At 42.8% G+C, this 25969-nt stretch overlaps 4 protein-coding genes across 14 annotated transcripts in view; 3 read left to right on the forward strand and 1 right to left on the reverse strand.

The window, feature by feature from the left end:
• Positions 1 to 3892, reverse strand: part of egfem1 (EGF-like and EMI domain containing 1) — a 49424-nt gene extending 45532 nt beyond the window's left edge. Inside the window, exons 1-4 of one of the 2 annotated variants that reach the window (XM_027016839.3) lie at positions 3549 to 3891; positions 1175 to 1309; positions 941 to 1050; positions 644 to 748 (exon numbers count right to left, since the gene is read on the reverse strand). In XM_027016839.3, the coding sequence (XP_026872640.3) occupies positions 644 to 748; positions 941 to 1050; positions 1175 to 1309; positions 3549 to 3649 (451 nt within the window). In that variant the 5' untranslated portion in view covers positions 3650 to 3891. Of the gene's footprint in view, positions 1 to 643; positions 749 to 940; positions 1051 to 1174; positions 1310 to 3548 lie in introns of both variants that reach the window. The other variant, XM_081700326.1, reaches the window with a different exon arrangement.
• A 533-nt stretch (positions 3893 to 4425) lies between these two features.
• mffa (mitochondrial fission factor a) lies at positions 4426 to 11691 on the forward strand. Of its 5 annotated transcripts, none has more exons than XM_081700192.1 (8): positions 4426 to 4499; positions 5956 to 6175; positions 6378 to 6544; positions 6965 to 7056; positions 8878 to 9042; positions 10104 to 10157; positions 10470 to 10554; positions 10962 to 11691. In XM_081700192.1, the coding sequence occupies exons 2-8, from the start codon at positions 5956 to 5958 to the stop codon at positions 11091 to 11093; spliced, it is 915 nt and encodes a 304-aa protein (XP_081556318.1). In that variant the 5' UTR covers positions 4426 to 4499; the 3' UTR covers positions 11094 to 11691. The 5 variants fall into 5 exon arrangements, with proteins under 5 accessions (XP_081556318.1, XP_026872616.2, XP_026872619.2 ...); XM_027016815.3 differs by having other exon boundaries at positions 4460 to 4630; XM_027016818.3 differs by lacking the exon at positions 10104 to 10157 and having other exon boundaries at positions 4460 to 4630.
• Positions 11692 to 12614: 923 nt separating this feature from the next.
• On the forward strand, positions 12615 to 17304 carry mrpl44 (mitochondrial ribosomal protein L44). The gene is made up of 5 exons (XM_027016813.3): positions 12615 to 12820; positions 13532 to 13754; positions 15179 to 15424; positions 15744 to 15922; positions 16179 to 17304. The coding sequence occupies exons 1-5, from the start codon at positions 12642 to 12644 to the stop codon at positions 16354 to 16356; spliced, it is 1005 nt and encodes a 334-aa protein (XP_026872614.2). The 5' UTR covers positions 12615 to 12641; the 3' UTR covers positions 16357 to 17304.
• Positions 17305 to 18185: 881 nt separating this feature from the next.
• Positions 18186 to 25969, forward strand: part of agfg1a (ArfGAP with FG repeats 1a) — a 29272-nt gene continuing 21488 nt past the window's right edge. For 3 of the 6 annotated variants that reach the window (XM_027016847.3, XM_081700335.1, XM_027016850.3), the window contains exon 1: positions 18188 to 18598. In XM_027016847.3, coding sequence (XP_026872648.3) covers positions 18432 to 18598 — 167 coding nt within the window. In that variant the 5' untranslated portion in view covers positions 18188 to 18431. Of the gene's footprint in view, positions 18599 to 25969 lie in introns of all 6 variants that reach the window. The other 3 variants (XM_081700337.1, XM_081700334.1, XM_027016848.3) reach the window with 3 other exon arrangements.

A 25969-nucleotide genomic window follows, 5' to 3' on the forward strand; every position in this document is an offset into this window, starting at 1 on the left:
CGAATATAAAACTAAAAAAAGGTTTGCAAAAGCTATGTTGCATAGTACGTGAATGTAATCACACACACACACACACCTGTGCACATATGCACACCTTCTCTCCTTTGCAAACACATCTAATTCCTCACCTCATTGTGCGAAATCCTCACGACCAGGAAAAAGGAAACACAAACGTGTCACACCAAATCAAACACAAACACTGTTGTATAGTTTACGCTCGTAGTGCCCCTGTGTTTATGCACACACTCACACACACAGACACACACAGACACACACAGACACACACAGACACACACAGACACAGCTGGAAAAAGCAGCCTAATGGAGGGGGAAGGGCTATAAGATAAGTGGCAGGGCAACTACAAAGCCAACAACTTCAGAGAAAACCGTTAAGAGTGTGTGTTCTAATGTTTTATCCCACTCCCCATACCTGCCCAATCTCACACACACACACACACAGGCTAGCAAGACAGACATGGGTACTTCGCCCGTACACTGCAGTCTGACATGAACGGGGTTCCAACAGCAACGTGATAAAGACACAAATACACCGGCCCCTTTCTGTCCATTTGTCTTTCACCGATCTTTCACTGACCAGACAGACACACACATATACATACACACACTGCGCTTTTGAACTCACCATACTGGCACCGTGTTCCCTGGAACCCGGCAGGACACACACACACCTGATCCCCTGAGTCTGCACACCTGCCCCTGTTAAAACAGGTTTCCGAGGAGCACAATCCTAAAGATGAAAACACACACACACACACACACATACATACACACCTAAGTAAGCCACGATACACTGTTAATGACTTTATATTACATTATAGGGACCTTAAACAAGCTTATTTGTTTGCTGTAAAATGTGCGAGCACACGCTGGCGCGCGCACAAGCACCCTCACAAAGAGACGTTTGCAGCACGTTTCTTACTGTGTAAGCAGCCCCTTTCCTCGCCTCTGCGTGTCCATCCTGCACAGCATTTGTAAACAGTCTGCAGCACCCTGCTGTATACCTGCCTGTAGGCTGTATAATAAACTGTCCTGGAGGGGGTGGGACACAAAGAAACAAAGGTGGAGGCTTGACTCCCGCGCGTGTGCGCGCGAGTGTGCGCGCGAGTGCGCGCGAGTAAGTGTGTGCGTGCGGGCGGGTGGGTGTGTTCCTCACCTCCTCTCGTAGCCCAGGCACCAGCGCTGGGGTGAGCAGCCCTGTTTCCACACCTTCACCGTGCGCACGAAGGCCTGCACGCACGGCTGCTTACCTCCAAACACCTGCATCTCCTGCTCCTCACACACATTGGGCCTGAGAGGGAGGGGGGGAGAGAGAGAGAGAGAGAGAGAGAGAGTGGGAAGAAGGGAGGAAACATCGCAAAAAGAAAAGTGCAGGATGAGTGGGAGAGAAAAACGAGAAGGGACAGCAGGGAAAAAAGTGGGAAAGGATGGTTTGAAAAAAGACAAAATACTACATTTGGCATGACATGCTACTGACAGAAATGCCATTAATAAGGTGATGTCCAATATTATGAGGAGATCTACTCGGTATAGCGCTATCTGATGTCTGAATGTAAAAATTGCAGTTCACTTTAGCTTCTGGAGTTGATTCCAACTATAGTCACACAACTGACTCTCATACGCACTCCTGACAAACTCTACCAGCCGTCTCAAGGTTATGTCTAGGCTATGTCCAGAATATGGCTGAAATTAAAGCAAGCTGCTTTCTGATGTGCTCCAACACTGACTACACAGCATGAGATAATTACGCAAAAAACAAACAACAGAACTTAAGAATGTAATCAAAAGTCATCACGTCATAGCCACCATGCTCATGACCTGACGGGAATGCCGCTTTTAGTGCTGATGTCATCAGGAAGCGACTGCTAACGAGTGACAGGTGGGCAGCAGGTGCAGGCCAATTAAGGTGGTAACACAGCAACAAAAACTCTAGGCCTCTCATACCCTTTTCTCCAGGGCTGCTTGTTTAGATTTGCCAGATCTGACTTTATGTAAGGGTCAGGTATAATGACACAGTAGCCAACTCGTTGGACTAATTAATCAGTGGTTACAAAATGTGGAGCCATCTGCAATGAAGTCAGAGTATGAGTTGACTCACACACACTCAAGACACATACTCTCACCCACACACACACAAAAGCTGATCTATGCAAATCCACACATCAAAAACATCACAGTACATTTTTATAGTTTTTTTTCTTCAAAATTTCTGAATCTTAATTAAATTGGATGTTTGTCTTGTATTTGCTGTGTCATCTATCTGATGGACTTACAAAATGAAAAAAAAAACAATTACAAATTGACAGATTTATTAAATAAAATGATTTACAAATACTCAGAGAAGTTAGTAGCATTCCAGAAAAATTAAACCTAGTCTCAATTAAAAGATTTACTGTATGTGTGAAATCTGTATGCAGTAGATATGTGATCATTAACTTAGACTATAATGACATATTTGAATTCAAAATATCTGTAGTACAGTAGAACTCTAGGACCGGAGCTGGTAAGCCTTCACTGAAGCTAGAGAGGCTTAAGCAATACAAACAGACACACACACACACACACACACACACACACACACACACACACAGTTTTAAACTCATTTCGCATGTGTCCTCTGGAGGTAGCATGTAATTTAAACTTTTCTCGCTCCCAAGCCAGATAAGTCATAGCCAATAGCTGAGCTATTTCACCGATAGCTCAGTTCACCTTCATAAATACAAAAGGATAGGTTTGCCATTTAAAACTATACATTACAGTTGATTCCGAAACCACATTTCAGAGCCATCAATACTTTTATTCTCCATAACCATCTGGGTCCGATAGACCCATGCTAAGTTAACGGAGAAGATACTGTAAGTAAATCTGACCTGGCTAACAATGTATAATAAAACCATTCGTGCATTGCCATTGGGGGCATCTTAAGGTGACTCGCAAATCACTGACACGTTGCAATAACCATAATGTTAAAAATGGGGTAACTGTGGGGGCTAACGTTGGTGGGTCGACATCTACTGGAAAATTGGGATCACTGCAATCAAATAATATTGAAGGAATAAGGAATTAACATTAATTAACAGCATATTAGCTATAGGCACTAGTGCAAAGCTGGGTAACATAAGAAATTATAGTAGGTTAACGTGTTTTCCGGACGTCGGCTGGTTCCAACGCAGTTTCTCCTATAGCAAAATCTTAAACGCCGGAACTACATTTAGAGTATACTTTACTTTATTTTTCTATAAATTAATGACAGGTGCCGTATTCCACGTGGTAGCTCCTAAAAAACATCTGTTTACAATATACTGTTTCTAACTGAATGGAGTTGGAAAAACGAAACGTCTAGATGTTCCAGTTCTTTCAGCTAACCGCTTCTGTTTTAGAATTTGAACTCACTTTGTTGGACTTTCCGATATTATAGGTGACCTACGCGGAGCTTATATGCTATTTGCACATTCCCTTACTTGTGCAGGTTAAGCAACTTGTTCATCGTTAAGGATAAATGTACAGCTTGTGTCGTACGAGTTACTCACATGTCCGGCTGCAGGTCCAGTGATAAGGCAATGTATGAAGCGTTTATCGAAATTATAGCACACCAAAGTAAAATTTTAGAGGTAGACATTCTGTATCTCATAAAAAGACAGGGGTTTTCCGTGAAACTGACGCCGGACAGTAATGATGTTCCCGGACGTAAGAGTCTAGAGCAGTGTAGGAGACGGTAAATCTACTGTGCACTCAGTGGCCCGATTAGTTCCTTCCCCATCAATATGATGTAAACCAAGTGTGCTGCATAAACTTTCTTTTTTTTTTATTATTTTTTTTTTTTTACAGAACTGGCAGATTATCGTATTTCTAACTCAAAGCGATTAAACGAGAGAACACGTATCAGGCATCCTAAACGGTCCTTTCTGTGGAGCGCCACCCTGTTCAAAAAGACAGGACACTGGAAACTGTCATTCAAAGTCACAGCCGCTAGGGGCTACAGAATGCAATTTCCAAATGTGGCTTATTTACTTTTTTTAGGTTTACTCTTTAAATAATAATAGTGTATTAAAGTATATATTTGTTATCGAGTACGCTATTTGATTAAACTCGATGATTAAATAAGAATAAACAAGTATTAACTTTGTTTAACGCACATGAGTTGATTTACATTTGAGACTGTAGGCTGCAGAAATTACTGATGTTTTAGGGCAGAAATATGGAATTTCATGCATAGGCGAGTAGTTGTCTTTATTAAGCCTACATTGACAACCAAGTACAGATTGTCAGCTAAATACAGAAATAGGTTTCGAGACGTTTGTATCAGGAAACGTTAATTAAAGTCTGCTCAAATCATCTGGCTGCTTCTTTAATGGATAACCAACCTAAAACTCGCGACGCGACTTTTAATTTGAAAAGTCGTTATGACGGGCAGGTATACGGAGCCTGGGTTCACAAGCCTCCTTCGCAGTGCTTTTATTTAGGCGGATTCAGTACAGTGGGTGAGGATGCTCGTTTCTTAAATGTAGCTAGCTGTCTAACTCGCTGTCTGAGTAAAAATTCTCAGATTTTGTTAGATATATTCCGTCAGTTTAGAGTCTCTGTTTTATCGATGGATCCAGCTTTGGAAAAGGTAGTTAAGCAGTTTGGGCATATCTCAATACAGGCAACTACTTATCTCTGTTCCTTGTTAGCTAACGCTGCGGTTAGCTTCGGTAGCTAGCTGTCATCGGGCCCGTGTTGTTGTCGGGGTTTTTAACAGAAAACATAAATCAGTATAATTGATATATTTCATATGTCAGTATAAAGCTTTATGGTTCGCCCATCAATGTGTTTGTACGCAGAAGTACAGTTAATTTGGCCAAAGCCAATTTGGTTTTAATAATGACAAGTGGTGACCATTGCTTCGCCCTAGCTAGCTAACTAGCGTTTTATACTGCGGGTCTGTCGGCTAGCTAACCAGCTAACCTGGCTAGCGTTAATAGCCGCGACAAGCAGCGATGGCGTGTTGGTTATGATTGCTATTTGCAGGCAGCTATCTAGGCAGTGTTAACTGATTTGCCAAAATACAATTGTAAAACGTGAACAGCCCCGTCACCCCTAAAATGTCAGAAACATGGAGGTAGACCATACTGCGAGGCTGCAACCAGGAGATACAGTCTGCTGGAGTTTGAGCTCGTTAGAGTTTGAGCTCGTTATTTTTTGAAAGGGTCTTCCTTAAATAGTGCGTCGATATTATCGCAAGACACGGAGGGAAAGTTTTCTGTTAAAACTACTGTCAGAGTGGAATCTGACTGCTTCAGTTCTGTTGAGCTTGTCCGGGTTTGGTCATTTTTAAAGCCGTGTTGCAGTTCAATCGCACTTTCTCTTCCCCTCTTTAATGACAAGTCATTCCTGTTTTGTTCATTTAAGGACAAAACGGCGTGTAGGTTTTGCAGTCTGCCGTCTGTGTCATGGCTGTAATGTTATGTACACGTAGACCTGTCACATAACACTGATGTAATCAAGCTGGTTCTCGCTTGCAATACTATCTTATCTGCCAAAGACTAGATACTTGGAGCCTTTAGCATTCTTTTAAACTTTGACGTTTCTTTTGATGTCAATCATGAGAATGTCTACCGTCCACCATATTTGAACTCCGATGGTATTAAAAAGTCAAAACCTTCGAGACGGACTACAAAAATTCTCAGATAGTTTTAAAAGTGGCATGCCAGCCCTCTTTTTGAATGATCAGGTCTCAAAGACAAGTGCATTAAAAGCTTGCATTGTTTAATATTGTTCATAATATATCCAACTATTCAAATTTCTAAGAAAAAAAATGTTGACTGTCACCAAGTCTAATTAAGTAGTAATGAACCGTCAGTAAACAGATATAATGTCTTAAATCAAATAGACAGCCTTTTCCATGTTGCTCCCTGGTTCCGGGGGAATATCCTATTTGTTGCTGTCCCGGTGCAGATGAGCAGAGCGGCATTCCCGTCTCCCACGGCGGAGATGGCGGAGATGAACCGAATCCACTATGAACTGGAGTACACGGAGGACATCAGTCAGCGCATGCGCATCCCCGACATGCTGAAGGTGACGCCGTTCTCAGCCGAGGGGCAGGACAGCGAGGGCGCAGCTCAAGAGGCAGTGCGCTCTGCCTTGATGCAGGTCCCAGACAGGATCGTAGTGACAGGTGAGAGGAGAGGGAGGGGGTTGGGTGGATGGAGGGATGAGCATATCCGTGGGAAGGAATGAACAGAGGAATACTGACTGATAGATGGATGGGGTTATGAATTGGTAAATGAAAGTGAGTTATTAAGTGGTCAAACAGATGAACGTCTGGAATTTAAAAGGGAAAGTTGTTCACCATCATCTGTCCTTCCACTCTTCTGCAGGGAACAGTGAAGCTGCTGAGTTCAGCAGACCCAGAGATCTGGATCTCATCCAGTCTAGCCCACTCGAGACTCTGTCGCTTAAAACCCCCCCTCGGGTCCTCACCTTAAATGAGCGCCCCCTCGATTTCCTAGAATTGGAGCAGTCTGCCGTTCAAGCAAGTGAGGAGGTAAAGCAGGGTGGGTTAATTTTGAGTGAATGCACAGGGGTGGTGTAATGGGATTCGAGATGAAGATAAGCGTAGTGCAAGTCACTGTGGTAGGACTGTTGGAGAGTCTTCATGTTGAAACTTTACATTTACATTTATGGCATTTAGCTGATGCTTTTATCCAAAGCGACTTACAATTATGACTGAGTACAACTTGAGCAATTGAGGGTTAAGGGTCTTGCTCAGGGGCCCAACAGTGGCAACTTGGCAGTGGTGGGGCTTGAACAAGCAACCTTCTGATTCTAAGTCAAGTTACTGAGCCACCACTCCCCGCGAAACTGACACTCGTGGACGTGTGGTGAGGGAGGCTGGAGAATAGGGGAATTTTGATGGATGGTGCAAGTCCTTACCTACCGGCTTTCTCTTTCTCCGTACGTACAGACTCGTTCCCAGGGCAGGTCGCGACGAGAGCGTTCAGTCAGTGAAAACACAGCAGTCCGGCACAATGGCCCGCTCTCCAGAAATGACTCCTTGTGAGTACTACAGTGTACACACACGCACACACCCTCTTTCTCTCTCGCTCTCTCTTTCCCTCTTACAACCTATGCTTTGGAATTGAATTTTGACTGCCCCCCCTGTTTTCTCTCTCCAATGCCATCTCAAAGAGGGTGAGTTGGGCCATTTGCATGCATTTCATCTTGTCTCTGTTGTGGCTGTAAGAGTGTGACTTCCCCTTCAGGCCAATGCATGTCACTGCACCTGAGCACAAGCGTCCCAGACAACACTCACGGCTTCGCACAGACTTGGCCAGTGCCGAGTGCAAGTCCGTTGGTCTAGGATCGGTGGTTGGCTTTCTTGTTGTTAAGAAGAAATTTATACAGAGTGGCTGATCCTGAACTTGCCTTCATCTTTTCATTTCCTACTTCAGTGGAACATAACCTAAAGCAACGTGCATCTGAAGTCAGTGCTTCCGTATGGCAAGTGGGTTGTAAGTGCACTCCATATCTAGGGAGCTTGGGCACATAGTGGGCTCTTCTTCATCTGGGCAACATGGAGTACTGTTAGCACTATTAGGAGAATGGAGGAAGTGCACCGCTCATGAGAACAATGAATCTTAAGTTCCAAGGACTGCGAGCTAGCAGAGTTTTAACCTAAATGAAACACGCCATAGCTCTAACTTACATAGGCCTTTGAACTTGTCGCTGGTTCCATTTCTTTCACTTGTCCACCTGTTAATATCAGATTAGTAAGGTTTTGGAGCCTCTCCCTTTGAGCATCCCTTTTACGGTTTTGTTGGTGCTTTTTGATGGGTTTTTCTTTCTTTGCTTGCGTCTTTGTTTTAAACATTCCTACTGCATCTTCCACTCGCTGGATTGCTATTTTTGCTCGTCAGCCAACCTGGGTTTCCTTTTCTCATCAACAGTGGTTAAATTCCATAAGATTTCCTGCTTTCTGTTCCGGTCTCGTTCATTTGTTCTATTTCTACAAACGTAAGGAACACCGCTTTTCCGTAGTGCTGTCATCCATGTGCTTGATATTGGCTCACACATGCAAAGGTGAAGTCAAGGCTTAAATGTAAAAGATATGATTTGTTCCTAAAGCTTGTTGGCGCGTGAGCCCATGTGAGCCCAACAGTGCTGGCATCAGCTCCTCATGTCCAGGGGCTGTTCCGCGCTGTGCTGCAATGGATGGCTCCTGTTAGTGAAGATTTTTCTCTGCAGAGATGTTGGGTCAGAGCTTGTGCCTTCGTGCGTGTGAATGTTGGGGCTGCACAACATGGAATAAATACTGGATTGTGATTGTACTGATGCATAGCGCCCTTGCAATTTTCTTTGTGTTGTACTGAAATTTTTCGTTTCGTGACCTCGGGGTCGGTCTGTGTGACGGGTCCCAAATCTGCTAGCGTTTACTGCATCATGTGAGAACTCATCTGCAATGTTCCCATCCACAAGAAACAATAATGTGGTTTGTCGCAGAGGTCATTTGCATACTGCAGCCTTCTGTGGTCTCACTGTGGTTGCAGAGGAGAGTATGTGCAATATGTATTGTGCAGCCTGTGCGTGTATATCTGCGCGTGTGTCTGGGCATGTGAAAGGGAAATAGAAGAGGTGTATTTAGCTTTTGTGTGTTGCAAAGCTGTGAGGATGTTCTGTGGTGGTCTTATTTTCACTTCTTTTGTTTCTCTCTGTCTCGCTCTCATTCTTTTTCCTTTTTATCTCATTCTTAATGTTTTTTGGGTTTCTTACCTTCAAAATCTTAAATCTCCCCTGATTTCTTTTTATTTTACCTCTCTTTATCTTTCTTTTCTCTCTCTCTCCGCCTGTGTGCATGTGCGTATGCATGCTTGCGGTCAGCGTGACTCCCTTGCCCCACACTTCTCTGCGTCCTCTCACCACTCTGGCCGTCCCGGAGGAGGGCCCGAGTCTGCCCAGCGCCCGCTCCGTCCTCTCCTTCCTCCAGTCCACCACACGCCGGGCCTACCAGCAGGTCCTGGAGGTCCTAGACGAGAACCAACGCAGGTGATCCCTCCCAACTAGTTACTGCCCGTCGACCCCTTGTTTCTGCTGCCCGTTTGGTCATGTCTGTGAAAGAGAGATTTTTATTTATTTATTTATTTATTTTTGCCCATGGAGGTTGATGTTACATTTGTCGAGGAGTTGAGTTTGCATGTTTGTTTATGTGTTTGTTTGTTTACTGCAATTGCTTGAGACAAGCCATAGTGGCAAAGAAGAGGCTGCTGTGTTGGACTGGATGTTGTATCCTGAATTCAAGACTCGGTTCCCTTTTTTTTTTTTTGGCTGTTTTCGACAGTGAGTTCTTGTTCTTGGACAGACTTGTCATTACTGGTTTGCCATCGATGATGACAAATGAAAGATTTTCTTTCCGAAGTCATCCTATCAGAAGTCATGTTCGCCACCATGACTTTGCTAGTGTTTCCCTGCGCAGTGCCATTTCTCTCGGGTGTTTCGTTTCTACTTTCATATGTCTCTATTTCTGTTTGTTTGTTTTTTTGGTTTGGTTTTTTTTTTGGTTTGGTTTTTTACTATTTTTCATCTCTGCCCGTCTTTTTCTTGGACCATTATGACTTTTGCATGATGCGATTAAGCTGAAGTTCTTGTTTCGTTTGTGCATTGGGTATAGAGCTTTCCTTTGTGGCATTTAGCTTTTTTTTTCTTCTTCATAGCTTTAGCTTTAAAACCCTTATCAGAAGCAGCAAAAACAGTGTCTCAACCATGCTGTCTCTAACGGAGAACCAGGGTTGTCTCTAACGGAGAACCAGGGCTGTCTCTAACGGAGAACCAGGGCTGTCTCTAACGGACAGCCAGGGCTGTCTCTAATGGAGAACCAGGGCTCTCTCTAGCAGAGGTAGCTCTAGCAGAGAACCATAGTTGGCTCCAAAGGACAGCCAGGGCTAGCTCTAACGGTATAATGTGATGCTTATCTAATTGTAAAAAAGATTTTGAATGTTGCTTTCTGTCTGTCTTAGTATGCCCTTTTTTATCCCTCTTCTCTTCTTTCTTCTCTGCGCTTCTCTTGTTTCTTCTCCGCTCTTTTCATCTCCCACCTCTCTCTACGTCAGCAAGCCCTCTCTGAGAGGGGGCTCCACCTCCTCTAACCTCCAGCATGATAACAGGTAACTCTTTTTCCCTTTTCCCTGTCCATGCTATCTCTCCTCTCCCACAATGCTCTCGTTTCCTGTGTCCTGTTACCCTTTCAGCTTCATTTAGAAACACAAACGCCTTCTAGGACTGTTTCAAACAACCAAAAAAATGGCTTATGTTCTCAAAGATTGGGTTGGGCTATTGCATTTTATAAATGAATGTTTTTAATTTTACAAATCTTATTATAGCTTCTGGAGTGATTTGAAATATTACCTCTGAAGGGAGTATTTGGTGTATGTTTGCTGTATGTGGACTTTATAGTAAAAATGTGCTTTTTCTGACAGGTGTGCATTATCCACACTGGACATGACCATGGACGGTGGAGTAGATGACATGGCTGTGGTTGACGCTTCAACTTTAAGGAGACAGGTAACGTACCTGTGACCCCGCCTCCACCAGACATCCCTCGTCCCATTCTGTCCAATCAGGTTCAGACCTCTGTAAACCAGACCAGAACAGACATGCCAGACCCTTGTCTCACCCACACCAGACAAGAACCATACATGATCTAATTTAAGGCCAGACCCACGCCAAATCAGTCTCAGACTTACACTCAAACAGATGCGCCTACACAGGACCCAACACCACTAGACCCTTGGTCAGCTTCTACCAGATCTCTATACAAGGCAGAACCATAAGACTCGCGGTCCAGGGAATGTAAACAGAAATGTTCCGCATGCGTAGTTTGCTGTTTCAGTGTCTAAACGTTTAAACCGAGTCCGCCTTTTAAAGTTCCACACAAGTCCGATGTGACGTCCTGCCTGCTGTTTCCGCAGATCATCAAGCTGAACCGTCGGCTGCTCCTCCTGGAGGAAGAGAACAAGGAAAGAGCCAAACGCGAAATGATCATGTACTCTGTTACTGTAGTGTTCTGGCTCATCAACAGCTGGGTGTGGTTCCGTCGCTGAGGCAGCACAGACTCCTCCCTGGGGGAGGAGCCTGGTCAGAACTCCTCCTGTTAAACATTAGCCAAATTTACTCCCTGCGCTTCTGTCTCCAAGCTCACGAGCCTCACTGTGTGCACAGGCAAGCGTTTAGAGTGGAAAGATACCATTTCAAGGGGGGGGGGGGGGGGTTTGTTTGTTTGTTTGTTTTTCTTTTTTTATTTATTTTTTTTAACACACATCTGCTGTTACGTTTTTAAGGAAATTCTGTTAGCACAGTTAAGCTAGGCACGACCCATGTGTATACATATTTCTTCATGCCACTCCAGATGTTATACTCATCGGACCTCTCAACGTACGAATGCTGGTCTCGGATAGGTTTCTGCTTTCTGCATCCTACTGAATACAGTGATATGGGGAACCAGAACATGTACCTATATCTGCTGTCTTATTCTGAAACATGATCAATATCGGAGACGGAAAATGGGACCCTGATATTCCATACTGCTTTGACATCTCTGAATAGTTGTATCAATGGAATGTCGTCAATAGTAATATAATTATGTATGTATGATAGTCGTCTGTTGGTGTTGATATCTTTTAATAAATAAATATAACTTCACATTGTTAGGGTTCAGTGTCCTTCTCTGAGGTAAAGAAACACAGGTCTCTGATTTTTCCCTGTCTCGGGGATTCTGTAATGTTCTCTTTGCTTAGGAGGTAATGGTCTCAGTTCCAGCTGGCTTATTTGGGAATTAAGGCCACAGTTCACAAATAATTTACAAATAATTCTGTATGTGTGTCTCACTCTCTGTCCTTGGTCCTGTCTCCCATTCTTTTACTCTTGCTGTCATATACACTGTACCATAGAGAGTATTTATTTAAATAAATACCAACAGCAGCAATAACTGGTCACTTATCATTTATACTGGATCTTCCTTTTCAGGAGAGAAAGCACTGGTTTGGCACTGGCTGAAACTTTTTTCTGTCTGTCTGTTTTTTTTTGTTTGTTTTTTTTTTGTTAAGATGCATACTAACAACTCTGGTATTAGGCCTACTAGTAAAATCTTCACTTAAGGGAAAGAAAGTGCATGAATGAGTATTATAATGTACTTAAAATACCTGATCTAAATGTGTGTTGACTACATTATATATTCCGTGGTTTCTTGAATTTAAGGTAAATGTATGTTTTGACCAAAAATTAATATCATGTGAGTAGATCTATTCCAAGCATTCCGTTACCCTTGAACTACTGTTAGAAACAGTAGCGTCAACGTTCCGGTAAACCTCTTAATTGCAGCGTACAAACCAAACCATTTAAAGGTGTAATACACGAGTAACGTGGTGTTATTTAAGCAGGAAAAGGGGTTCCTTAGTACAGTTCAGAGCGCACACCTGGTTTTAACAAGCGCTTTTTAATTTATTCTCGGTACATTAACGCCACTGCCAAGTGCAAGACGTTCGTGTTTTGCACTTTGGTCCTCCGATGGCGTGGTGCCGCTGCGCTCAGACCTCCCGAATGCGCAAACTGGAAGAGTACCTCCTCCGGATATTGTCTTGTCATCTGCCGTCATGGCGGCGTGCAGGTTGCTTGTGAGTCAAGGTGTGCTAGCTCTTGGTGTCCATTACCAGCGTGTCTGCAGATCTGTAGTCTTCACACAGACCAGGGAGAAGAAGCGATGGATGAAAGCCTATACGCTGATCATGAACAGAATAAGGAGGATAGAAGGGCCGCCGCCACCGAAGCCACGGTCAGTCTGCCAGCTAACCAAGGATCGTCTCAAGGCCATGTTGGTAGCGGAGCCTTATGTTGCCAGCCATCTATCTAAAAAGCTACATGCTTGTCAGCGTATTGTTCTTTTATAGCTTTAGTCTTTACCTGGGTGTATGCTGGAAGTTGCATTCAAGGACTTAACGATCAGACCCGTCACGATAATTAGAGCGAAGACAGCTAGGGTGATGTAAATTACACCAAATGTTCTGTTCTGGTCTGAACCTCTAAACGAAACTGGAAATCCTTAGTCGTTTTCAGCAGTTGTTTGTTTGGTATCTTGCTTCTTAGGCTTATCCTTGTCTCATGATCGAGCTAATATAGTTAGCTTGTGTCATTCGAGAAACTCATTTTAGTTTGTAATAGGTTCGCTTACAGTAGTGCAGAATTGCAAATTCAACTTCAACTTCAATCTGTGGTCTGAGTGTAGTGACAGTCATCCCACAAAGGCTGTATACCCCAGAGAGTGGGTTTCGTTGAGTCAGGGGAGTTTGAGTCTAGAAAGCATCTCTAAATTGTTGTTTACTAAGTTGTTTCTGTTGGTTGTGAATGTAACCCCATCTCAGACAAACATATATACAAATGCCTAATCACACAAATACATGCATGTACATGCATACAATATACAGTGTAGCACTGTGAAGCAGGGTTACTCTTCTTGTTGGTTAGTAAATATTTTCCCTCTTTTTAGCTCTCAGCAGCCTAACTGGGACTACCATGCGGAGGTGGAGGCCTTCAGCATCCGGTTGAAGGAGCGTTTCTCCACAGAGCTCCTGAAGACGGCCTTCGTGAACCCCTGCTATGTGCGGTCAGAGGAGGAGAGGCGGCGTGGGCTGGGCTTGGACGCTGGCGCCGCAGCTCTCAACCTCAGAGACAACACCGAGCTGAGAGAACATGGCGAGCAGTTTACACTGGTGAGGATGAGAAAATGCTTGGGTTTACACTGGGATTGAGACTGGGTAATGTTTGGGTTTACACTGGGATTGGGACTGGGTAATGTTTGGGTTTACACTGGGATTGGGACTGGGTAATGTTTGGGTTTACACTGGGATTGGGACTGGGTAATGTTTGGGTTTACACTGGGATTGGGACTGGGTAATGTTTGGGTTTACACTGGGATTGGGACTGGGTAATGTTTGGGTTTACACTGGGATTGGGACTGGGTAATGTTTGGGTTTACACTGGGATTGGGACTGGGTAATGTTTGGGTTTACACTGGGATTGGGACTGGGTAATGTTTGGGTTTACACTGGGATTTGGACTGGGTAATGTTTGGGTTTACACTGGGATTGGGACTGGGTAATGTTTGGGTTCATGCTGAGTGTTTGGGTTTTTACGCTGGAACTAGGACTGGGTAATGTTTGGGTTTACGCTGGGACTGGGTAATGATTGGGTGTACGCCGGGATTGGGACTGGGGAATGTTTGGGTGTACGCCGGGATTGGGACTGGGGAATGTTTGGGTGTACGCCGGGATTGGGACTGGGTAAATTGTTTAGGTTTAGACTGAGACTGGGATTGGCTAACTTGTTTGTCTTTACACTGGGATCGCGACCAGGTAATGCATCATATTACATTGGGATTGGAATGATGTCATTTGTTGTCTTTCACTGGTAATGCACAATGCTGGAACCTTGGCCTTGGAATGGGTGAATCTGGAATTCACACTGGGACTACGACGGGGTATTTCTGTGGTTTATACTGGTGATGTTGGGTGATGAGGCAGGCTGGTTTAAATCAGTGCTTTCAGACCCTGCAAAGTTTGGCATTCTCAAACATCTCCCCATCAACAGGCTGAGGCTTGTTTCTAATGTGAAGCGATGGCAATGGTTCCGTCTGGCTATAGAAGGTTTTGATTTACCAGTACATATACATGTAGTGGTACATATACTTGGTCTGCAAGTATGTATGTTAATCATACACTATTGATCTCCTACAGGCCTGTATGGTATGGCTCTATATAAACACAGAAATTGTTAGAGATTTATGCTGATATAAACAGCTACTAACTCAAGTTTCAGATACCAGCCAGTCAATCGAGTATAACAGAAAATTCACTCTTGTCATATCACTGTCCTGTCTGTCTTTTTTCCTGTCCAATTTTGGTTTGCCATGGTGCTCAAAGCAGCAGGTCCAACTGTTCAGATTAATGGGTCTTATAATTAAAGGAATATTTAGTCTCTGATCTCTTCCGTAGACTGAGATTAGGTTAAAAAACATTAGGTTTGAATGATGTTGCTGATAAGTTAGAGGATCTTTACATTATAGTTAATTACTTTTTTGTGTGTGGTTTTTTTTTTTTTTTTTTTTTTTTTTTTTTGAATGAATGATGTTAAACAGGGTTTCCTCATGGACTGGTGCAGGAGCAACTTCCCAAGCCTGCCCCAGGAGGCTGCAGCAGCCATTGTGGGTCACCTGATGGGATCAGAGATCATGTGCCATGTGGCACGGAACCTTGCTATGGAGGAATTGGCGTTGACAGCAGAGTTTCCTGTTCCAGATGATGTCCTTCAGGGAACATTCTTCGCTGTGATTGGTGCCCTGGAGCAGAGCAGTGGGACCGAGGGGGCGGGGCTTTTCCTCAGGGTTAGATCCGCTGTCTTTACACTGGATCTACAATAAGTCTTTTCCTCTCTAAGCATAAATTAACCATTTATATATATATATTAAAAAAAAAAAAAAATCACCCCTTGAAATCAGTCCCCAGACCACAAATATGCATGAGGCAATTTTACCTGATTCCTAAAGGCTTTCCTTCAGTGTTTGCTATGTTAGCATTTTGGATGAAGTATTACTTTTTCATTTTCAATCATTTCATGTACTGAATCCACTTCATTTCTGAACCGCTGTACTTGTATCCACACTGACAGCTTCGTGACTTTAAGCCTGGCTGGTGTATTTGCAGGACTTCCTGCTCACGCAGCTGATCGGGAAGGACCTGTTCGATATGTGGAAGGTGGTGAACCCCATGGGTGTGCTGGTGGAGGAGCTGAGACGCAGAGGGGTGGCACTCCCTGAACCCCGCCTCATCCAGGCCTCCGGTGCCAGCACAGTCCTTCCACTCTACTTTGTCGGCCTGTACAGGTACGTCGCAGGCAGAATGTTAGCGAGGTGGAAAAATCCACACAGATGAGCGTCCAGGCGTCTATGCACGACTGCCAGTGAAAGGCCATTAAAGAACATTTTACAGATTATCTGCGGTTAAATTCTGTGTTAAATCCGGGAGTACACTTGCTTGAGTACGTAAGTACAATGTGGCCATAACAAATGGTCCACATTTCTGTTTTCTTGTTTCTCACATGTTGGGCGGGGTGTGTGTGTGTGTGTGTGCGTGCCTCAGTGATCAGAAGCTGCTGGCCCAGGGTCCTGGCGAGACTCTCTCCTCTGCAGAAGAGGAGGCAGCACGTGTGGCTCTGCGGAAGCTCTTCGGCTACGTGGAGAACCGCAAACCGTTCGACTTCTCCCCCGCCCAGGAGCAGCGTCAGCCAGCAGCCAGCCAAGCTCTCTACAGCAGATAGTGCACTCTCTGATCTCCCTGTCTCCTCCCTGCATCCCCACTCCGCGTCCGTGAAGCGGCTCAAAGCGCCGAGGTCCACCCTCAACAACACGGCTCTCCTCCATTATTAATTTTGCCGCAGTAGAAGTGAGCGTCTAAAAAAAGACATGTAGTTCTCTGTTCAGTCCGCACTTACAGAACTAGCACGCACACCCTCCACTCTCCTTCAGCCACGTGGAAACATCTTCATCCCGGGAGCGCTGCTGGGGTTTTTTCTGTTGTTGTTTCTTTCTTTCTTTTTTCTGCACCTTTTTCATCTTTTACAAAGCAGCAGACATGAAGCAGTTTGCTTCTAAATCGAGATGGTTGAAACTCCACTCCAGTATACCAGCTTCTTGCAGTCAGACACTTGTGAGGATGACAGCCTAGTATTTTATATTCTTCCTTATATTTAGGCGTGTTGTTACATCCTGCTTCACTCTCAGGAAAATGGCTCCAACTGCATTAAATTATTTTTACACAATTTTATGACTAGTTTGGTAAAATTATGTGTACAAACTGATTAAATTAATTGGCCAGCCACTTGATGATAAAATGTTTCTGACCTGCAGTTAGGATGGAGCTTTAACAGATCCTTTTTAAATGCAAACTGCAGCTGGACTGATTCCCACAGGAAGATCAGTGGGTGTGCATTTTTTCTCTGAAATTGCACAGTGCACATAAAAGCTGTAAAAATGTATGCATAAAAATTATGAAAAAGGGTAAGGCAGTAGACATGTCTCATCCTGACAGGTCACCGACTGTCTGGAGTACTGTACAATTTAGTTAACATCAGGCTTGATTTCTTGGATAAACAAAGTAATCCATCTATGTGTTTTGTGATTAAGATTTTTCTTTTGAGGTCCTCACATTGTATATTGTTCATGTGCTATGGTGCCATTGATGATTAAAAGGTCCCCCCAATATTAAATGAAGCTTCTTCATTTTAAGAAGGAATCATTTAAACGTGACAATGCTAAAAGCATTATTAAATATGGTAAAGCTGTAATCTGAGACCACATACAGTATAAAAGAGTCTATGAAATATCACATTACACCCAGGTTTGTGCTATATCTATTTTTAGCTGTGATGATGCACAGCTGACTGCCTTTTCTTTTTGTATGTAAAGGGAAAAATCTTTCAGTGACTTGGAAAGGTTGCTATCAGTAATTCCAGTTGTTTACAGGGAGTAGTCTGACTGCCCTGCTATGGATGTCCAGAAGTGTGATCTTTTTGCCTGGACGTTCATATTGTTTGGGACTCTAGTGCAAACACAGATGTCATTTCTGAATGACAAAAGCTGTTATAGTGAATAATTATTACGATGAATTCATTTTTGTATGGTAGGTTCAGAATGTTTTTACATCAAAAGAATACATTTATGTGGACACATTCTATATCAGTAATCTTTAGGCTGCCTAAAAATTGGCTATTATATGTTACCTATTCATTCATGCGGAATTAACGGAGACTATGAGCGTTAGGGATTTGGGTTCAGAGATTTATGAAGGGCTTGATAATTATCTGAATAAATTGTCTTCAGTCTATTATACGGGATGACAGGAATGATTATGTATAAAGACAAAAGCCCAGTTTACTAGAAACATTCAATTTGTAAATAACGCCGGATAACCTGAAAACCAGTGTTGGGTTTGACTGGGCACCACCATAGATAGATAGAGAGAGATTTGGTGGTAGCTGGAGAAAATGAAATTTTGTTTCACCGTCGAGTTTCCTTCTCTGAACTAGGTCACTCACGCAGAGAAGTGAAGTCGAGTTTCAGGTTGCTGGGTGTTGCTAGTTTGCGCCTAGAAACCACCAGCGGGCGGTGCGAGTGTGAGAGCCCCCTCTACACCACAGCGCTTTCTCTTCTCCCCTTGTTCGTGGAAACGTGAGGCTGTAGTGAATCCCTGTCCGTCTTACTGCCGCCCCGTGCCGGTGCCCCCAGTCGTCTGAGAGTCGGTCTGAGTGAGTCGCCGAAGTGTATTTGATTTGTAGCTGTTAACGCCTTTTACCGGTTTGCTTTTTACCCTGTCTCAACTACCACGGCCCCGACTATGGCGGCGAGTGCGAAGCGAAAACAGGAGGAGAAACACCTGAAGATGCTCAGAGAAATGACGAGTTTACCTCCCAACCGAAAGTGCTTTGACTGTGATCAACGCGGCCCAACCTATGCCAACATGACGGTCGGATCTTTCGTCTGTACCTCCTGCTCAGGCATTCTGTAAGTAGCTAGCTAGAAGTAGCTAAATAGCTAGCCAACTAGGAGAGCGAACAGTCGTTACTGGCGTAGCCGTGTAAGATAGCTAGCGATGCCCTTTTTGTTCATTTAACGGGAGAGATTTATGTATTTCATCTGTGCGCATATTTGACCAAGTAACTTGCACTGGGCAATTTGCCAACTATTCTGAACGCTATCGTCTACATTTTTGTGCATGGCAAGGGTGGGTGGGGGTGGGGGTTGGTTGACTGCCAGTTGGTTAGCTAGCGGTTAGCATACGATAATCCGTTACCTAGCTACTGAACCGTTGGTTTGAGCGGAGGCTCGCGTCCCCGTTATCTTCATACATTCAACAGGGACGAACAACCAGCTAGCTACATAGTTAGCTACCTACTTCATTCAATCAAACAACAGTATGGAAAGTGGCTGTCTTGCTTAGTCGCTCACTTCATCTTAAGAACACGCTCCCTGTCAAAAGATCATTCTACGAATTAACGTTAACTTCTGTTTCTAGGCTAATTTATTTGGTAAAATGACGTTAGCTAGAAAGGCCTCTGAGTGTAGCCACATGGACTCCACGGTTAACGTTAAATGAGAGACTGGCTGACTTATTGAACGCATGCTAGCCAGCTAAAGTTAGTTAACTGGCTAGTTAACTAACTGATTTAATCTGGATTGTGAAAAACTACTATCTGGCCCATGTTCACGTGTTGGCGACCCATTTGGGAGTGTACGCCAAGTCATACCGATCACAAACTGTTGCACGTTCTATTGAACTAGCTAGTTGGCAAGCTGTTAAATAGCAGTCGTGCTTTTGACATGTCGCTAGCAAGTTGGGTCATATTTTGTCTTAAAGTCTAAGACGGTATCCTAATAACGTTTGCATCAAAACCTCCGCCATAAAACTAACCGTTAAGTATTTCCTGGAAACTGACTTGGGATAGGCTTTTGCCTTGTAGTTGTTAGCATACTATTCTAGCTAGCTAGTAAGCCAGCAATAGTTGACGGTTAGTTGATGAATATTCATACTGTCATACTAACATGCATACTATCAGCATGTTTGACTGCGTAGTCTATAATTCGTGGGGTTATTTCGGTGTATTGAAATGTATGTAGCTAGAATGCTAACTAGTTAACGTAGCTGTGATGTAAATGATAGCGATGTCACGACGATGCTCCGCTGTCTTTACGTAACTGGTCAGCTTTAGGTCCAAAGTTTTGATATTGCCCTCAAACGCGGATTCAGATTGGAATACGATAGCTCAGCGCTTAGGTTATTAAAGAAACTATACTTCTTCTGACCTATTCCCAGAAAGTGGATTCCTGTCCGCAAGATGTGCGGTAGAGACCAGTAGAAAAACGCATCATGGCAGGGCGATTGTACTTTTGTGATTAAAGGGCTATTGGTTCTCAATAAGTTTTTGACTATCAGAGGCTATAATGCTTAATAAATGTATGGAGAAAGTTCGAACATATTTGCATAATGTTTAAGAAAATGATAAGCTGAACTTCACCCTTTTAATGTTCCCTCATCAGTCTAAGTTTAAATTTACCCATCACTGTAGCTGTTGGTCTGTTATGCACCAAGAACATTTTTCTTGGTTACAACTTAATGAGTATGTTATTACCTCTTCAAACGTAGCATGTGAATTTCATTAATCCAGACTCTTTGTTCACAAACTTCATAAATCTGTGGTATCTAGAAGTTTCTATAAATTTCTTTACACTTGTTATGAAATCACAGAACTATTACAGTACACATATGAATCCCTAACAATTTGAAGGGGTTCTGCTTGCTTTAGGTTTGGTTAAGGACAGCTGTGATTTATTTCACCAGTTGTATTCATATGCACCTTTAATAGTATGAACAATTAGATGCCCTGATTTCTGAGATCTAATTGGGTTTAATTCCAGTTTGACCCCCTTTCACAGTCCATCAGTATCATTATTTTAAGTACATTCTGATAGGATCACTCTTGTGAAGATGGAAAAATTTAAATGTGAAATAATAATGACAGCCAAATTACGTAGGGATGGTTTATTCAGTTCTTGGCCTGTTTCAAAATGTAACTTGTACTTAAGCCCTGCTTATGTATTTCCATGTTTATGTTTTAGGAAGGAAATTGATTTTGCTTTCTGCAAAATTTTATTGATTCTCTTAATTGGGCAAGCTGCAACAGAACTGACTCCATCTCTGGCATTAACCTGTCTGGGGAAAACGGAACAGTCTGTCTGATAAACCCACAGTGGGAGAGTAAATTGGGACAAACGGTAATTGTCAGTCGCAGTGTCATCTGGCCTGGGCTAATGTTGCACAACAGTGTTCCAGGTATTAGGATGATCAAAGCCAATCTAGTGCTGTAAGCCATGTTTTTCAGTCCTTCCGTGACACCATGTTCAGGTAAGTAAACACCCTGCGCATTCTAATGCACTGCTGGGTTGTTGCAAATATTGATCTTCTACATAAAGACCTTCGAAGTTGCATTTTCATTGGCTGTTCAATGAGGCAGTTCTGGATGTCACTGTTTGACAGTGAATTCTTCCAAGTAATGCAGGCAGATCTTCTACTGCAGAGTAAATCTGAAACAATTGCAGCCTTATGACTTGTTAGACTGAAGTGAGCCTTTCATCACTATTTACTCAGTAATTTTTAATAATTATCTTACTGAAGAGGAAGAGGGAAAGGAAGACAGGGAAGCACAGACATAAACCTGCAGGATATTTTCATAGTCTTTTACAATGGTTGCATAATGGCTAACATATGGGATTTGTAATACCTGCTTACATAATGATGATGATAATATAAGCATTAATGGACAGTGATGGTGTTTGTTCTGAATAAACGAGGGGAAAATATTTTTACGAAAGTTAATACAACAGGAATTAGGTTAGTTAAGTTCATGTAGGTTCATCTTAAATTAGGGGTGGAGTTGTCACTTGGCTTAATGAGTAAGCTTGTCCTTTTCTCCTCTGTGTGTTTGAACTCAGAGTGACGTACTGTGTACTATGTGGAGTTGGTGAGGTGGACGTGAGTGGAGTGGGTTTTCTTCTTTGGGCGTTTTGGTTATTATGGTTTGATTGGTCAATGAGGTGTATGAAGTTTTTAAGTCTGACGCATTAAATGAAATTTCAAGAGAAACAAAACGAGCCTAAGTCTCATAATGTAAACATTTATCTTAAATAATAAAAATTAAATATATTTTTAAATTCTCCCCTTTAGTCATCTTTGTAGTCAGCTGATTCTTTTTTATTATGAGTTTGAAAATTTGTTTGTTTTGTTTAGGTTTTTCAGACTTGGGTTTCAGGTTTTTGTGTGTGGGTGGGTCTTCTAGAAGATGTACTATAAGCATCTTGAGTTTACTATAAGCAGCTTGCTACCTAACTGACAACATAAGCAGTTGATTTGTTTTATAGATTTGTTTATTTGGGAAAAACTTTAGCATAGCATTAGAACTGATTAAATCAAAATATTTTACCTTTTTAAATGCTTTTTATATATATATATATCCAATTTAATAAACAGTTTTAATAGGCTACTACATTTGGCTCTAAATTAGCACCACAAATGTGACTCTTTGAGAGTGGCTGCAGGTCTGCATTGTCTTTGTCTTTGAAGTGCTCTCTTATGCTGGAGGCTGGGTTGTCAAATTCCAGAGCTCAATGGCCATACTGCACAGTACAGGAGTGTGTTGCTTGCTCTAACACACCTAATTCAACCCAGGAGCTATTTGCCAAGTACTCTGTTCTCATTCTAGTGTATAAGATCAGAGAAGCCAGCATGCATTGTGCTGTGAGACCTGTGAGAATAGCCCTGCTTTATAGTACAGCTGGTGGTCTTGATTTAATGCTGGCAGTTGAGCAGTGCCGCTATTTGTCTAAGTTGGGAGATGTCTCTAGTCGGGATCCATGTCTGTGCAGTAGAGACTGTGCAGTGTGGCTCTCCCAGCAGAGTGACAGCTCTGTACTCAGCGAGGTTGAGGGAGATAATGGAGTTCTTTCAGAAGCTGGACTGACTGCTTTGGCATCTGTGCCACAGTGGCCGTGCTTTGGGGCACTTCAGGTAGCCTGACAGTGCAGATGGCCTTGAGAACCCCTCCTCAGGTCAGCAGGCAGGCATGGCCTTGTGCATGAATTTTGGCGATTGGGAGTTGTACAGGTTTCAGGAATATCAAGTCAGGATGCAAGTGTTGCTGGTAGGTTCAGGCCAAAAGTAGAATGCATGACTTTTGAAATCCTGTAATTGCAGTACCACTCCCATTACACATTCTTTCACATGCTCATTTGCTCCGCAAAATGCAAGCAGGGGACAATATGGAGACATTTAGAATGAGGCATGGTTGCAAGACTTGACTCCTGTATTTTCCTGCTTCATCCGACATCGTTCACACCACAGGTTTCTACTGATTGTCACAACATGCTTGAAAATGTTATGGCCAGGCGCAACTGGTTCAGACATTGTCTCTGAACTAGAAGTGGGATGTGTGTCAAAAAGTATATAACAGTATAATTAAAGGTTTGAACAGTTACTGTACTTTACTGTACTGTACCATTACCACCATATCAGTATTGCTTAAAAAAATCTTTTCAAATGTGTGAACTAGGGATGATCCTTGCAATAATAAAACTGAATAAATGTTTTAAAACTTCTATAAGGAAATTAGATATTTTCTGCTAAAGTTAAATTCACATACACAATTGTCATACATTGCTACTAAATAGCAAGACAGAGGCAACCTTTGAGAAACTTTCTGTAACCCTAAGATGACCCTTAGACTGTAGCTAAGCATTAGCAGCATCCAGTATATCTTCTCGGAGGAGTTGTCGAGTTGTTAAGCAAATCGTATGTTATTGCATTGCGGCAATGTGTGCAATGGGTTGTTCACTTTATTTTGTGGAGTGTCAAAGGTAAGAAACACATGCTACATTTCTATTTTCAGTAAAGTATAGGTGTTAGGTCAGTGATATTTAAGCTTCATCCGCTTTACTGGAGCAGCTACTCTGAACCTCTCATGCTGCTCAAGTGCTAGTGACAGGTGCAGGGACAGATTTCACAAATTATCTGGAACAAAAAGTCCAGGGCTCCAGTCCTGTGTGCACTCAACTTTACCCTTCTATGCCCAGCTGTCCATTTTATTTAAATTATAGTGTTTCATGAACCACGCATCATGCGTGATCTGTTTCTGATCGTGTCTCCATGCTAGGTCAGACCGTCATATGCCTCATGGCTTATTTGCTCATTTTATTCATTTGAGTCCCCTGAATGAGCTATCTTGATCATGCCTGTGACCTGCCTTTATACTTAAAGCATCTGTGAGCTTTGCTGTACAGACCCGCTGTTCTTTTATTCAGTTACAACTCCTGTAGCCACTCACCATCCTACATCTGCGCTCAGAAGGGAGGGGGCAGTGTCAAGGCGCAGGAAAAGCCATATGTTATTCTTTCTCATCATGAACCATGTCGCGAGCGACCCCGATTCTTAAGCACGCGTCCAGCATCCTGCATGCCCCACGCTTTGTCTCAGCCATAGGTTCCACCCCTCTCGTGGGAATTGTTCTGATGCACATGTTTTTAACCCATTCCGGAGCAGGGTCCCGCCGGCGTGCTTTGAAGTTTTTTGAGAGTTTTGTTTATGATGCAAGAATGCCAGGGAGCTTGACAATAACAGTCGATTTCCAGAAGTGCACTGATAATTCTACAATCGTGGGGGTGGGCAGTGCGCTGCATGATCTCAGCAGGGAGGTAACCCTCTGTTTACCAAGCCTCATGGCCCAAAGAGGCCACAAGACTGTACTTGTCTGATCCTGCCCTGCACCTTCACTCCCTCATACCACAGATACAAATGTATGTTATAAGCTTGTGAAAGTCATAACAGGAAGGGAATGTTGTCCTTAATCAGGATTCCCTATTTACATTTATGGCATTTGGCAGATACTTTGATCAACTTGCACATTTATAAATGTGACCGTGCACATGCTCCTTGGGAACCTCACCCATGACTTTATAGTACTATATAGATAAACCATATGAGAAACCATATATGTATTGTGGTAAGGATTTGAAGCCATCTGAAGTGCTGGCTCAACGGAGTCATTGATCTCACTGTGTTTGTTTTTGCAATGTTCTGTTTCTCATTTACTACAAATGATGCAGGCATGTTCCAATACGAAAATCTTACTAATCAGTATAATTTCCATACCTGCTGATGTTTTCATTTAATTAATTTAAGTGCATATATGGATGAAAAATAATGCAATAAAAATTCATTTTTTAAAATTAATATCTACACTTTGTGGCCATTATATTAGTTAAACCTACTCTATGACTGTACCTTACCGCCCTTTACAATTATCTTATTGTTACATTTGTTTTCATTTGTGATTATTTTCACTAATGTGGTTGTTTATGGTAAAGTGAATGTGTGTTGTGTGTAATATCCTGTAATGTGTTCAGTGCTCTTCCTCTGGCCTTAGGTAAGATTTAATTAGATGTGTTGGGCAAAATGCTCCATGCTTTGTCGATCACTGCTCAGAAACTGAGTGATGGATAATATTAGAAAGATCGATGTGATGAGCTCTTGTGGTTTTCTGAGAGAAAAAGAGAAGAGGTCAAGTAGCACTGTTTGCACGTGTGTGCACGTGAGTGTGGGAGCATACAGGAAGTGTGTCGCCTTGTGCTGCATCAGCAGCATGTGGTGTGCATATGCAACAGGAAGTGGAAACAGCAGGACAGGACGTCAAAGCTGGACTCTCACCTCAGAGTCTCGAATGTAGCAAGCAACTATAGGTGACCTTTAGGCACACGCGTGTGTGTGTGTGTGTTGAGAGCTCCTTTTCTGCTAGCACAAATTAGTCACTCGAAGTGGGTTCTGCTCTATTTTGCATTGTCTTGCAGTGACTGACTTTTTTCAAAAATGATTGCCACTGTGCATACTACAGTTATAGTTGTTATAACTGTTACTCAGTGTTGCTGTTAGGCTAACTTGGAGCTAACCTCGGGTTACTATAATGGAGCTTTGAATTGACAGACAGAAATTTTGATTGTTTAGAGCTGCACTGATTTGAATCTGGTTAGCTCACTAATGATTTAATCCAAGTCTGTTAAATTCACTGGAATCTGTAGGAATAAATTGCTTGCATTGGCATTATGTCTTAGTAGCAAACCACTGTGGTATCTATGAAAGGCCTAAGACCTCTACAGCATCCACTGCACACAGTCTTTGTTCCTTGTGAGGTGGGGTCAGTTACTGTGTAAACACATTCCATATGTGGGTGGGTTTCTCTGTTACCCCCAGTCATTTCCTACAGAATATTCCTGTGAGAACTTCCTAGTTAGAAAAAAACATGACTTCATTTTACTTTTTAAAGGTTTTTTTTG

This window comes from Electrophorus electricus, chromosome 17, assembly GCF_041902795.1.
Source record: "Electrophorus electricus isolate QZ-2024a chromosome 17, ASM4190279v1, whole genome shotgun sequence".
In the NCBI taxonomy this organism is placed as follows: domain Eukaryota; kingdom Metazoa; phylum Chordata; class Actinopteri; order Gymnotiformes; family Gymnotidae; genus Electrophorus; species Electrophorus electricus.

Excerpts from the sequence above, each read along its gene's own strand:
- mffa (XM_027016815.3), top strand. The coding sequence starts at position 4,610 with ATGGATCCAGCTTTGGAAAAG. Across the intron at positions 6,545-6,964 it reads CCGTTCAAGCAAGTGAGGAG|ACTCGTTCCCAGGGCAGGTC; the intron begins GTAAAGCAGGGT and ends CCGTACGTACAG. Across the intron at positions 10,158-10,469 it reads AACCTCCAGCATGATAACAG|GTGTGCATTATCCACACTGG; the intron begins GTAACTCTTTTT and ends TTTTTCTGACAG.
- mrpl44 (XM_027016813.3), top strand. The coding sequence starts at position 12,642 with ATGGCGGCGTGCAGGTTGCTTGTGAGTCAAGGTGTGCTAGCTCTTGGT. Across the intron at positions 15,425-15,743 it reads GGGCGGGGCTTTTCCTCAGG|GACTTCCTGCTCACGCAGCT; the intron begins GTTAGATCCGCT and ends GTGTATTTGCAG. Across the intron at positions 15,923-16,178 it reads TACTTTGTCGGCCTGTACAG|TGATCAGAAGCTGCTGGCCC; the intron begins GTACGTCGCAGG and ends TGCGTGCCTCAG.